The sequence below is a fragment of the Oryctolagus cuniculus genome, chromosome 15 (genome assembly GCF_051225735.1).
Source record: "Oryctolagus cuniculus isolate XC-2025 breed Fujian yellow rabbit chromosome 15, ASM5122573v1, whole genome shotgun sequence".
Classification (NCBI taxonomy): Eukaryota; Metazoa; Chordata; class Mammalia; order Lagomorpha; family Leporidae; genus Oryctolagus; species Oryctolagus cuniculus.
The window spans coordinates 61955738-61969797 of NC_142881.1; the positions used below are offsets into that span (position 1 = coordinate 61955738).

Below are 14060 nucleotides of genomic sequence, written 5' to 3' on the forward strand. Positions count from 1 at the left end.
AGTGCCTCTGTGTGGTAGGCCCTCAGCTATGTAAGGAGCGTGCAAACACCCCCAGTATGAAGGTGGGGTAGCTGAGGCTGCGAGGCACTGAGAGCCCACCCACGGTCACTCTGGGAGCCAGGACGTAGAACGCTTTGCACTTGCTTTCGGATGAGGGGCAGCTGGGGAGAACAGTGACTCCCCAAGTGAGGCCCATAGCCAGGCAAAGCCCACTCTGACTGCAGCCTGCAGCTCTTCTGGGGGTGGGAGGCGGCCCTGGGAGGAAGTATCCCCTCCATCCCACCTCCCCTTCTGTTCATTTCCAGGTGGGTGACAGAGGCATGGGGCGCCTGCAGCCGGAGCTGCGGGAAGCTGGGGGTGCAGACTCGGGGGGTGCAGTGCCTGCTGGTGGTCTCCAACAGCACCCGCAAGGCCATGCCCGCCAAAGCCTGCCCCGGCGAGCGGCCTGAGGCCCGGCGGCCCTGCCTGCGTGTGCCCTGCCCTGCCCAGTGGCGGACAGGAGCCTGGTCTCAGGTGAGTTGTCCTCCGGAGGTGGGAGGGGTTGGGGAGCAGCTGGGGCTGTGGGGGGTGGGGGTGGGGGAACGGTCTGAGAAATTCAGTGGCACTCCCTGAGGGCACAGAGCTTCCTGCTCCGTTTTTTCTCAGAACGAAGTCAGAGCTCCCGTGGCTCTGTGCTGTGTCCCTGAAGCTTCACCCAGCGCTAGGAGGGTGTGTTAATGTCCCATGTCCCAGGGGAGGAAGCTCAAGCACATTTGTGCGTTCAAGAATACTTGCTGAGCGCCAGCTACATGGCGAGGCTTTGTCCTAGAAGTGCGAGGCAGCTCTGTCCTCCGCGAGCTCCCAGCCCAGCAAGGGAGACCTAACAGAAAAGCAACCAATCGCAGACGCTGCTCCAGATTATGGGGAGTAATCAGGGTCATGTGATCAAGGCGGGGCTTAGTCAAGGGGGAGGGCTTCTCAGAGGAGGTGTCTGAAGCTGAGACCTGCGGGGTGAGCTGGTCTCGCAGCTGGCTGGAACAGTGTCACAGCATTTCAGAAACCAAATGGACAGTGGCCTGGGAGTTTAATGAAGGGGCAGGGGCTGCAGGGCAGCGTTGCAAGGATGGACGGGGAGCCAGCACTGCAGGGCTGTGTGAGGAGTTTGTGTTAACTTGAAGAGCAGCGGAAGGCTTTCATTGGCTTCAGAAACCCCTGTGGCAGCTCTGCAGAAGCCCCCTCTGCTGGGGGCTGGAGTAGGAAAGGGGGTGGGTGGTGAGGCCGTGGAGCCCTGCAGGTGCACGGCTTAGGCCCCAGAGACTGCCGCAGGGAAGCCTTCCTGGGTCTTGGGTTTCTCTTGAACACCTGCCTGACGTGAACCCTGAAGACACCATGCTAAGTGGAAGAAGCCAGACAAGTGGTGCAGGAGTTCACAGATGTGAGGCCCCTCCGCAAGTCAGGGACATAAAATAAAACAGTGGTGGCCAGGGGCCGGCAGGGAGGGAGGCAGGAGGGTGTTGGTGTCTAATGGCATTGCAGTTCCAGTTTGGGAAGAAGAAAAAGTTGTGGAGATGGGTGGTGGTGGTGGTCACTATGGAGACGGATGGCAGCGGTCGCTATGGAGACAGATGGTGGCGATGGTTGCTATGGAGATGGGCGGTGGTAGTGGTTGCTATGGAGACAGGTGGTGGTGATAGTTGTACAGTAATGTGACTGTACTTAATCCCACCAACTTACATTTTCTTATGTGATTATGATGAACCTTGTGAGGGAGATTTTATCCTGATTTTTAAAACCTCATTTGCTCAAGGAAGCAAGCACAGCCATGCCGGTTGTCGTAGCAACCACCAGGCACTAGCCTAGGTGTCCCTCTGCAGGGGATTGGAAAAGGATACCACAGTGTGACCTGCTGCCCTCTAGAAGCTGAGAACCCTGAACCACGGTGTCAGGCAGTGTGCCGAGGTTGGGTTGTTAACGTGCTGGCCATGTCTGAACAGGCCTTCGTGGGCAGCCCTCCGTGCTTTCTGTGTGTTTGGAATATCACACAGTGATGGCAGCTTTCAAAGACCCCAAATGCCCATGCAGCGCCTGCAGGTTTTAGACGCTTCTCTGTAATCTGTAGCTTCGTCTGTTCTGATACAGACAGATTGCTGAGCCTCAAAGGAATGAAACAAATGAGAGGCGAGGCTTGGTGGAAACTGTTGGCCCCCGTGAGACTGGAAAAGGCACCCAAAGCCAGTCGCCACTGCCACTGCTGCTGGCGGCGGGCTGACTGGTTTCTCCGGGCTGTGTGGCCCTGGCCCTCAGTCTGGCTTGGGCTGTCGGGAGAGGAGCTCTGCGGGGTCTTCCCCATGCAGGCTGTGAACAGGGCCTACACACGGGGCAGCCCAGGGGACAGTGTGTGTGGTGGCACCCACACCTTCCCCTCTCGGGGAAGGAGATGCTTGTGGACAGGGCCTGTGGGCTGGTGTGGGGTCGCTGAGTCACAAGATCCTTGGGTGTCAAAACTAGAAGGGCCCCCAAGACCCTGTCCCCAGCTGTCTGGTCTCCAGAATTAGAAACCGAGCAGCAACGCGGTGACGTGACAACACAGCCTACTGCATCCTGTCCGGGTGTCATCGAGGAAAGGGACCTGCCCTGGTCACACCATGCAGTGCGTGACAATGGGGGCCTGTGGCCTGAGCCCCGAGGCACCCGAGAACACGGGCACAGAGCGGACCCGTGGGTGCAGGGAGAGTAGCTCGAATGGGGCTCAGGAGGACCCTCTCAAGCCAACGCGTGGAGCTGCGGCTCTTTGCTGCCGTGTTTGGCTCCAGGTGTGGGGTCCTGGTGGGGCTACTCAGGGCTGCTGCGTGTCCCTCTGGTGCAGAGAAGATGGGGCTCCCTCCTTTGTGTGCTGTCTGTCCTCGCGTGGGCTGGGCCGTGAGCTCACCGGCCCGTCCTCTGTCCCTCCCTCCACCTGCCCCGCCCCCGGCAGTGCTCCGTCACCTGCGGAGAAGGCATCCAGCAGCGGCAGGTGGTGTGCCGGAGCAGCGCCAACAGTCTCGGGCAGTGCGAGGCGGTCAAGCCGGACACCGTGCAGATCTGCAGCCTGCCCCGCTGTGGAGGTGAGCAGGTGGGGCGACGGGAGCCCGCCCCCCAACACCCAGCCCAGTCTTGCCTCCCGGCCCCTTAGACATCCCAGAGAAAACCAGCCCGAGGTGTCCTCAGGGGACTGGTGCGGGCATGCCAGTCCTTTGTACGAATGGTGTGGTCTTGTGTTTGCGAACAACCTGCACGTGCCTTCCTGTCTGCTTCACATCATCCCTAGGCCCCGCGGAGCCCCTAACGTTGCAGATGCTGTGTGAGCACCTGTCGCTCTGTGTAGTGTTGGGACAAAGGACAAACAAGTTCACAGCCACAGCTGTCTTCATCACACAGCTGGCTTCTTCCGCGGCTGCATGGACCTTGGAGGCCAAGGGCCAGTCGGGCTAGAGCTGCCTCTCCCCACTTGCAGGGACTCTCCCGAACGCCACAGTGAAGGCTGATACCCGGGAGCCTGTGACCATAGAAGAGCCGTGGGTGCCGCCCTCTGGGCCCCGACCTCCCACGGACAAAATACTGGCAGGTGCGTACCTCCCCGCTCCCCAAGTGGGCGGAGCAGCAGGGCAGACCCAGCTCGCACCTGTCTGTGTGGGCTCAGCCTCCCCGAGCCTCAGAGTCCTCGGAGGGGCAGGGAAGGAGGGCCCATGCTGGGCTGGTCCGCGGCCCCGTGCCTGCAGCTCTGAAGCACTGCCAGCATGCCGCCCGCACTCACTGGGTGGCTGAGTCTGACCTGAACCCACGGGCAATCATTTCCTTGTTTAATCTGGAGATACCGCCCTGTTTGGTGACAATGTGACACCCCGGATGCCCCCTGTGAGTGCGCTGTCATAGCAATGCAGAGCGTGAATTCTCTGGCCCCTGGAGCTCGGAATTCTGAGCCGTAGCTCACTCTGCGATTCTTGGATAAGCAGGGGTGTGCTCCAAGGCGGCCCAGGCTGTGGGGAGGGCGGCAGGGTCCCTGCTGCGTGAGAGCCGGCACTCCCAGCTCTCCGCTTGCCCAGCCTTGGATGAAGACTTCTGAGCACCTGCTAGGTGCCAGGCTCTGTGCGGGCCCCCTTCCCAGGCCCTGCCTCTGCTTCCCTCTCCCACCCTCCTGAGGTCTGGGAAGGTGAGCAATGGAAAGACGAGAGCCTGACCCCTGGTGGGGAGGCCATCGGCTGTGTGACCTGCTGCAATCGCTGTGCCTCTCTGAGCTTTGTGACCTCATCTGTAGAACTACAGGGTCCCATGGCCCTCTGACCTCGCTGCTTCCCTGCTGCCTGCCCAGCCTCAGGCCGGCCAGTTGCTGGGTCTGCCTCCTCTGCCTCCCACAAGGAAAGGAAGGTGGTTCTGGACCCAGAATTCTGGCGCCCTCTAGGGGCCATGGCCTTCCGATCTCTGATCTGTTCTAAACCAGCAACCTACACACTTCCCTCCTCCCTCCCTCCCTCCTTCTCAACACTTCAGGGAAAGCAGAGCTCTACCTTTCTTTCAGTCTGGAAAGAGCAACCTGGACTTCGCACAGAAGCATTTGTAGGTGATGTTAGCATGGCGAGTCCTTCTCTGTGCCAGGCACTGTATGAACGCTAACTTACGATTCATCGGCAAGCGTCAGCATTAGCCTGGTGTTTCTTCAGTGACTTGTCCAAGACCTTTTTTTAGTGGGAGGGCCTGGCCTCGAGCCCAACCCTGCAAGTCTTGATCGCAAGTCTTGTGTGGAGGGCATACTGCTGCCCGCGTGTGCTGACCGGGGGCAGGCATCTCACCTGCTTCTCACACACGCGGGCGTCCACTCTGGGTGGAGTGGGTCAGGTCCTTCCGATCGATTGGGAGAGGCGAGGCCTGCGGCAGCCCCATGTGCAGACCATGCTCCAGGCTGCCTGGGCTCTGGGCCAAGGGTGGGCACTGGCCATTTGTGAAGCTCCCTTGGGATCCCAGGGTGCAGCTGCGTGTGAGGATGCACTGCGTAGGGCCGTGGTTCTCACCTTTCCTCTGTGCACAAATTACCTGGAGGGTATGGTTGAAATGCAGTGCTGCCCCAACTTCTGCCTCTGCACGGCCCGAGAGGGTGCATTTCCCAGGAAACCTCTGGGTGGTGCTGATGCCCGGTTTTGAGGCTCCCAGGTTGGGAACTGCTGCTCCTGAGGCCCCGCCCTTCTTCTGCCCGGCTTGAGGGGGGAGTGCTTTCTGGTGAGCCCAGCAAGGGTGAGAGGGAGGCGTGGCTGCTGACAGGCCTTTTGCTGTGTGCAACAGAGCCCTGCGTGGGGGACCGGTCCATCTTCTGCCAGATGCAAGTGCTTGATCGCTACTGCTCCATCCCCGGCTACCACCGCCTATGCTGTGCCTCCTGCACCAAGAAGGCCTCAGCCCGTGACCCCAGCCCAGACCCCAGCCCGGCTTCACCACCCTCCTCCTCCACTCCTGGCGGCCCCTCCCCAGGTGCTGCGGTGCCCACCGGAGGACCGGTGGGAGCAGATGACCATCAGCACAGTCCATCCACAGAGCCCCCAGGACCTCTGGATGCGAGCTCTGCAGTCACCCAACATCGCCCTGCTTCCCCGAAACTGAGCCCTGGAGAATTTGGGGACCTTTTCTCTACCACTCCCCAGGCACTGCCTTGGGGCTGGACCCGGGCACCTGTGCCAGCCTCTGAGGTTACAGGACAGCCCTGGGAGGACCCGACACATGGAGGCACCAGCCTTCCTACCACCTCCCCAGTGACATGAGCCCAGCCTGGCCTGGCCTGCCAGTCACGTTTACATGCTGTGCCCCTCGGCACCCCCAGCGCCCCAGCTCAGGGGACATGCAATGGGGCGGGCCAAGCACAGACTTCCTTCTAAGTTATTTCCTTCTTGTTCTCCTGTGGGGCCGTGACACTCTTTGCTGGTGACAGGGGTGGGAGCGAGAGGATGATCAGGGAAAGCTCCAACCCGAGATACCTCAGAAGTGGCCCAGCAGGGGCTGGGCCTCCCGGGGCCCGTGTGTCCCTCCGGCCTGCACCGAGGGCCAGCTGCTGCCCCCCCACCCAGAGCCTGGTCCAGGCAAGTCTGAAACCCACACTGGGAGCCGTCTGGGCTGCCTGCTTCTCCAGAACTCGTGGGGATCCCAGTGGATGCCCCAGAAAGGCAAAGCAGGGGCGGGGGTTCAGGGAGGCTGTACACAGAGCAGGCTGAGGGTGGGGGCAGGGGGCCTTCCCTGCTGCCAGGCTGGTGTGGGTAGGAGGCCAAGGGCTCCTTGCAGCTCCACAAGCTGAGGCCGGGAGTGGAGTCTGGGAGCACCCGTGGCCGCATCCTGCCCTACAGACGTCGCCTCTCATTCTTCTGGTGACTCCAGGTTACAGGCTGGCCTCCCAGCCGAGGAGGCTCAGGACCCCCTGGACCCCAAGTGCTCATTGTCTGTGGGGTTCTACGCTGGTGCTTGGCCCCTGGCAGGACCAGGAAGGGAACTTCGGTCATCACTCTGGGTGGCGAAAGGGACTGGACACAGAGGAGATGGGAGGTCTCAGGCTGGACCCCTTGGAAGATGCTCCCTGCCAGACGCAGCCTCCGCCGGAGTCCGGGCCTACTCCTGCCTGGCCTGAGTGGGGCCCAGGTGTGTGGTGCTCTGAGGGGCGGGGCAAGTGCTGGCTCCAACTCTGGAGCCAGGCCTGGGGATGACAAGGGTCACCAGGGCTGAGGGCCCAAGGCAGATGCCAGTGTCTGCCCCAGGGCCAGGTGGGGAGGTCACACTGACCCACGGGGCTCAGGGCCTCTGCCTGGCTCAGCCTCCCTCTGTGTCACCTGTGAGGGGCAAGCAGCAGCCTTAGACCCTCTAGCTCTCAGGGTGCCTCCTAGGGCTTCACTCTCAGGGTGTGCACTCAGAGAGGGGCCCGGGGAGGCTTGTTGGTGCTTCTTTCCCAGGGCAGCGGCTGTTCTGAGCCAGCTGGAGGAAGAGGAGCGGCAGGCCCCTGGCCTGCATCCCCTTGGAGCCCGAGGGTGCCGCGGCCTCCTCGGGTGCTGTCTTCCCCATTGCCCTGCCCCTACCCAGGATGCCGGGGTGCGTGCTTCTGCCTGTGGGCGCGGGCCTGGCCCACCTGCAGGTGGGAACTCTTGTGCCTTGGACATCCAGACCTGTAAACGTGTATTTATTAACCTTGCCCTTGGTGTGTTGTTTTGAACCCAAAAGGTTGTGCTGTGTTTTCCTTTCTCTTTCTTTTGGACGAAGAGGACCATGAAGTGCTAAGGGCCTGGGCTGCATTGTCACAAGATGGCTGGGGGAGGGGCAGGACATGGTTGGCGTCCATGGAGCCTTGACCCTCAGCCTCCCTGGCTCGGCCCCACTGGCCCTGGGAGGTCCTCTGAGCAACAAGTCAGGGCCGCGGGACAGGAACAGAGCTGGGGCCCAGGATCCCTTTCAGGCTGCACCATAGAGGGGCTGTGGGGTCCTGGGCCAGGCACCAGCAGGACTTGGTCCAGAGGGTGGAGGTGCTGGGAGGTCACTTTGGGGCCCGCTGAGAGAAGAGCGCTCTGGTGTTGAGAGCTGTTCAGATGGGGGTTTCCTGAGAAGGCGGTGCAGGCTCCCTACCTGGGGGAACCCAAGCAGCACCTGGATGCCAGGTAGGACATGGTGGGGTGGGAGGTGGAATGGGTGCAGTGAGTCTCATTGGCCATGCTGTGCAATTTTAAACCTGCTGCACCCCTGTCAGATGTCACTGCACCCTGTTTGCGTGTGTGCATCATCAGTGGACCCCCGAGAGCACAGAGACACCCCCAGGCTGGAGTGCTCGCCCTTCCCTCCCCACTCCTGGTGCCTCCCAGGACTGCACGTGCCAGCCCAGGGCCCTCCCAGCCCCCTGCCACGCAGATCTTCCTGCAGACGCCAGTCCCTCCAGAGCTAGCTAGCTCTGGGCAAGCAGCTGCCATTGGCCTAGGAGTGCGAGTACTGCGAAGGGTCACACCTCAGGGGGAGGGCCCTAGAGTGATGCTAGCACAGCACCCCCCCCCCCGCCCCGCCCCGCAGTGGGCTCAGGATCTTTCAGCCAGGGACCTGAATGAGTGTGACCTGCACGGAGGGGATCACGGGCCCTGGGTGTGTTTCCACTTGGCTCAGGCAGCTCTTGCTGTGGAGGGGTGTAGTGCAGAATAGGCCCTCCCCGCCAAGAGCCCTACCACCCCGCCTCTAACAGCAGTCCTGTGCATTGCATGGGACAGGGATCACACGTGGAAATCCATGTTGATGCACCCCTTCCCGTGCCATAACAGACATTGCCAATCCATCACCGCACCCATTCTCCACTGAGCCCAGATTCCCCTAAGAATCTGTGGTGCTCTTTCCATGGTCCTGTGCATGGTGGCTGCTGATCATTGCTCCCACTGGGATGGCCATTTAAAATGTTCTGATATTGGAGACCTTTCTCAGCATCTGGGGCGTCAGCACAGCGTCTGGAAGCAGGCCTGCAGGGCTTGGATCAAAGACCAGGGATAGGGAAACCAACCTCAAGGAGCCTCTCCACAGGCCAGCCTCAGGGCAGAGCCGAGACACCTCCAAGGAGCCTTGGGCTCTAAGGTTCTGGGGGTCCCAGAGTCCACCTGCTCATCTGAAAAGTGGGGGTGAAAGCATTGGCCTGCCTCACCTGTGAGAACACTTTGAATTCAGTGTGCCCAGGAAACACGAGGTGTTGTAGTGACCAGAGCGCCTCCCAGGAGGGACACCTGTCACTGGGTTATTCCTGGAGTGTGTGAGGCTTAACAGACCCAGGCCTGTTGGGGGACAGATGAGCTGTGGGCCACGCAACAGAGTCCCCAGACCTCAGCCTGTGAGCTCCTCCCCTTCTCCAGTCTCCCTCCGGGTCTCCTACTCCTGCCACCCGAGGCTGCCTGACTCTGAGTTTGGGCTTGGGAGGCCCAGCCTTGTCTGTGGTCCTGGTTACCTGTGTTGCCCAGGGTGCAGGGCATTGCAAGAGAACAGTGCTGCATTGCAGCAACCAGCCAAAGCCCTGTGGCCTACAGAGTCGTGCTTTGTAGCTCATCAGAGCGGAGGTTGCAAAGTAAGCAGAGGAATCGCATTCCAAAGAGTGAGCTTAGGAGAGAAGGGACGCATGTGGGAGGAGGGGGCCGTCATACAAACAGATAAGAGAATGCAACTGAAATGTTACGAGTGTCTAAAGCAGCAAGTGGCACCTGTGTCCCACGTCAGAGTGCCTGGGTTCAAGACCTGCTTCCAGGTCCAGCTTCCTGCTAATACACATTCTTGGGGGCATCAGATGGTGACTCTCAAGTACTTGGGTCCTTGCCACTCATGTGGGAGACCTGGGTGAAGCTCCGGGCTCCTGGCTTCAGCCTGGGCCTGCCCTGGCTGCTGTAGGCATTTGGAGAGTGAACCAGTGGGTGAAAGATCTCTTTCTCTTTCCATTGCTCTGCTTTTCAGAGAAAAATAAATAAATAAAAAGCATTTCATATCAGCTAAGTGCCTAGAGGCCATTGTGCAGTAGACCAGCACGGTCAGGTGGGGGAGCTAGAGAGCAAAGCAAGCAGATGATGAGTGAGCCGGAGCCTGGCGGTCACGGCCAGCAGGTTACCGCCAGAGCAGGGCCCGCAAACTCAGGGCTCATCTGGTCAGGGGGGTGGGGGTCATGGGAAGGGGGACTTGGGCCAAGTGGAGCAAGGATCAGGGGTTTCTATGCCTCCTGATGTTTGGAGAGAAGAATCAAACACTGATTTCTAAATGTTAGCAAGTGGTATGTGCTCCAGAGATCAAAAAATCTTCCGGTGGTCTGGGTTTGATCTGTGGCCACAGCACGCTGCCTCGGTCCCCCTGACCTGGGCAAAGCTGCTGTGAGGCCGTGGGAACAGAGGCGGTCGGGCTGGGCCCTTTCAGTGCCAGGAACAAAGGAGCAAACCTCTGGAGCACCCCTCTCCTCTTCCTCCACCTTGCTTTTTTTTTTTTTTTTTAATTGTTTTGACAGGCAGAGTGGACAGAGAGAGAGAGAGAGACAGAGAGAAAGGTCTTCCTTTGCCGTTGGTTCACCCTCTAATGGCCGCCGCGGCCGGCGTGCTGCGGCCGGCGCACCGCGCTGATCCGAAGGCAGGAGCCAGGTGCTTCTCCTGGTGTCCCATGGGGTGCGGGGCCCAAGCACTTGGGCCATCCTCCACTGCACTCCCTGGCCACAGCAGAGAGCTGGCCTGGAAGAGGGGCAACCGGGACAGAATCCAGCGCCCCGACCGGGACTAGAACCCGGTGTGCCGGCGCTGCAAGGTGGAAGATTAGCCTAGTGAGCCGCGGTGCTGGCCTCCACCTTGCTTTTAAGACCAGGATGTACAGTTCCCAGTCGGGTGGCTTTGGGGGCCTGGAACCAGGCTGCAGAGCACCCCTTGCTACACCAGATTGCAAGGTGTGCAGCTGGAAGCTCTGGAGAGAAAAAGCCGCCAGAAGAGAGCAGCTGGGGAAGCCACAGACCTGGGCCCCGGAAGCGCCTGAAGGGGGCACTGTGCCTTGGTTTCTTTTTGACCCCTCCGTGACGCTTAGGGACATAATAAGCTATGTCGATTCCATGCGTGGGTCACCCTTTATCAGCTCTATCACACTAATTGTTCTCTCTCTGCATCAGTTTCTGTACTTAAAAATGGGAAAAATAATAATATCCTGTCTCATTGTTACAAGGACTACATGGAATAATGTGTGTCCAATGCTAGGGGTAGGACCAAGGACACAGAAAGCATGTAACAAATATGAATGAAGTGTTGAAAAACAAGTTCAAAGGCAAAGCAGCAGAGACAGAGGCAGACAAGTAGAGCTCTTCCATCTGCCGGTAAAGTTCCCCAAATACCTGCAACAGCTGGGGCTGGGCCAGGAGGAAGCCAGGAGCCTGGAGCTCCATCTGGGTCTCCCACGTGGGTGGCAAGGATCCAAGCATGTGAGCCACCACCTGCTGCCTCCCAGGGTGTGCATGAGCAGGAAGTTGCAACCAGGGATGGAGCTGGGACTGAAACCCAGCACGCTGATATGAAATGCGAGTATCCCAAGTGGCATCTTTAGTGCTGAGCCAAACACCTGCCCTATTAGTGAGTTTTATTGCTGGTTACCCCAGATGATTTTCTAGCTGGAACTTAGAATCACAGAGTATCCAATGTCAACCAAAGTAAAATGAGGCCATTTGAAAATTCAGAGTTTATTCAACGTCAAGGTGAGGGCTGAAACCTGGGAGGGTGGCCTCAGAGTGATCCGAATGGCTGCTCCGAGCACTCGGGGCCACAGAAAAAGTTTACTGCTTTTTTCTCAAAGCTGAAGGTGCAGGAAGCCGGTTACACAGCAAGGCAGCGTCAGTGTGCCTCAAGCTGTCCTGGACGTGGGACATGTGGGACACTTGGCACACAGAGCCAGCCTTCGTCCTGATGCTCTTGCTTCCACTCTGTGGGTCTCCTCTAGGCTGGGATAGGGTTTGCTCAGTCATGGGGCGAGAGGCCGCTGGTGCAGGGGAAGCCTGGCCACACGGCCTCTTCCCAGCCAGGAACTCAGTCTGCTGACGCTTGGCCACGGCAGCTTTCGTTCGAGGCGAAACCACCATGGATTCTGTCCTTGGGTTCACACAAGTGTTGCACAGGGGTCTTAGTGAGCTCAGGCCTGGATTGAGGCCTCAGGAGAGGAGGGGATTGCCCAGGGACAGCTGTGTGGGGCAGGGTTTTGGGGAGGACCTTCCCCGATGTGCTGTCTGTGCAACCGAACAGTTGTCCACCTTCCTGCGTGGGCCCCCAAACTGCCCAACTCTCCAATTCTTAGTGGCCTGTCCCTAGCCTGCCAGAGATGGCCAGATCTGGGAAAGCTCCCAGAGGCACTGTTGATCGTCCCCTTCCTGCTGGCCAGAGGAAAGAAGCTAAGCAATGAGCACTCTAGGTTAGTGATCTCTGAGAGTAAGCAAGAACTTAGCTGAATGGAGAAAGCAGAGCTGATCCACAGCAATCGATACCAGCGGAGATGTCTGCTCCTCCAGAGAGCTCGGGGAAAATTCTAGTTGATTGACTCAGAGGAACGCCATCTTCAAGCACTTACAGATAACTGGAACTCTTTGGAACAAAAACTCAGAGTTGAGACAAGACAGTACCAGGAGTTGGAGAGGTAGTTGTATGGATTAAGAGACCAAGAACGAACCACTGCGGAGTTAGCAAATATTGTACAGTGATGTCAGGAGTGTAGTTGACATGGCAAAAAGCCATGGCAGTGAAATGGAAGCCAGACTGCAGAAAATCACCTGGCATGCAGAAGAAATGAAGCCGATTTGCAGTGGAGGTGAACTGCGGGACCCCCTGTCGAGCACAGGTGAGAGAGGTGCCGGTCAGCTGTGTAACTGTAGGCTACTTTTCTGAATCATGCTACTGGTATCTTGCACTGGTTCTTCCCATTTAAACTGCCAGGTTTTACGACCGGCACTGTGGTGTAGTGGGTACAGCAGCTGCCTGTGACATCGGCATCCCATATGAGTACTGGCTCGTGTCCGGGCTCCTCCACTTCCAATCCAGCTCCCTACTAATGGCCTGGGGAAAGCAGCGGAAGATGGTCCAAGTACTTGGGCTCCTGCCACCCATGTGGGAGACCCCAATGAAGCTCCTGGCTCCTGGCTTTGGCCTGGTCCAGCTCTGGCCATTGTGGCCATCTGGGGAGTGAACCAACGAATGGAAGATCTCTCTGTCTCTCCCTCCCTACATATGTAATTCTGCCTCTCAAATAAAGTATATCTTTAAGAAAAAATAAGTAACTTCCAGAGCCTGAGTCCTAAATCACGTTTTTTGCTTTATGATCTGGAACAAATGACTTCAGCGTTCAGCGCCTTATCTGTCAACTTATCCTAACAGTGGTACCTACCTTTAAGATTCTTGTGTGGGGGCTGGTGCTGTGGCATAGTGGGTAAAGCCACTGCCTGCAGTACCAGCATCCCATATGGGCTCCGGTTAGAGTCCTGGCTGCTACACTTCCCATCCAGCTCCCTGCTAATGCACCTGGGAAAAAGTGGAAAATGGCCCAAGTCCTTGGGCCCCTGCACCTGTATGGGAGACCTGGAAGAAGCTTCTGGCTCCAGGCTTCAGACTGGCCCAGCTCTGGCCATTGCAGCCAACTGGGGAGTAAACAACAGATGGAAGATCTTTGTGTGTGTGTTTGTGTGTGTGTGCCTAACTCTGTCTCTCTGCAACTCTCTGCCTTTCAAATAAATAAATAAATCTAAAAAATTTAAAAAAAGATTCCTGTGTGGCTTAAACAACTATGACCTGGAGTATACTGCTGGGCACAAATGTACAAATATTCCAGGTTATGTATTTTTTTTTATTTTTATTTTTTGACAGGCAGAGTGGACAGTGAGAGAGAGAGACAGAGAGAAAGGTCTTCCTTTTGCCGTTGGTTCACCCTCCAATGAAGGTTATGTATATTTGACATGCACATAAAGTTCAGGGTTCTCATTTTTCAAATGGCAATCATTGCTAATCAGTGTTTCCCAAGGCACGTTAAGCTTATCCTGATGGTCCAGTAAGTGAGCTTAGGTGGCACATGGAGAAGCATCTTCAATTGCAACACGTGTATATTTAACACATGTATATGTATCTATATGTACAACCCATCACAGCCATGTTGTCATGGGTATGATCACGGGGCAACAGAGCCACGTGTCCTGAAGGCAGAGAAAAGGTCAATTGAAAGTAGCAGTTGGCCAGCACCGCGGCTCACTAGGCTAATCCTCCACCTAGCGGTGCCGGCACACCAGGTTCTAGTCCTGGTCGGGGTGCCGGATTCTGTCCCGGTTGCCCCTCTTCCAGGCCAGCCCTCTGCTGTGGCCAGGGAGTGCAGTGGAGGATGGCCCAGGTGCTTGGGCCCTGCACCCCATGGGAGACCAGGAAAAGCACCTGGCTCCTGGCTCCTGCCATCGGATCAGCGCGGTACGCCGGCCACAGCGCGCCAGCCGTGGTGGCCATTGGAGGGTGAAGGGTGAACCAACGGCAAAAGGAAGACCTTTCTCTCTGTCTCTCTCTCTCACTGTCCACTCTGCCTGTCCAAAAAAA

At 58.1% G+C, this 14060-nt stretch overlaps 1 protein-coding gene across 1 annotated transcript in view; it reads left to right on the forward strand.

Annotated features, from left to right (window-relative positions):
• The window catches only part of ADAMTS14 (ADAM metallopeptidase with thrombospondin type 1 motif 14), a 74512-nt gene extending 67310 nt beyond the window's left edge, over positions 1-7202 (forward strand). The window contains exons 19-22 of the mRNA XM_089314114.1: positions 306-513; positions 2954-3083; positions 3473-3583; positions 5293-7202. Of these exons, the coding sequence (XP_089170240.1) occupies positions 306-513; positions 2954-3083; positions 3473-3583; positions 5293-5765 (922 nt within the window). The 3' untranslated portion in view covers positions 5766-7202. The remainder of the gene's footprint in view (positions 1-305; positions 514-2953; positions 3084-3472; positions 3584-5292) is intronic.
• Positions 7203-14060: the final 6858 nt, after the last annotated feature.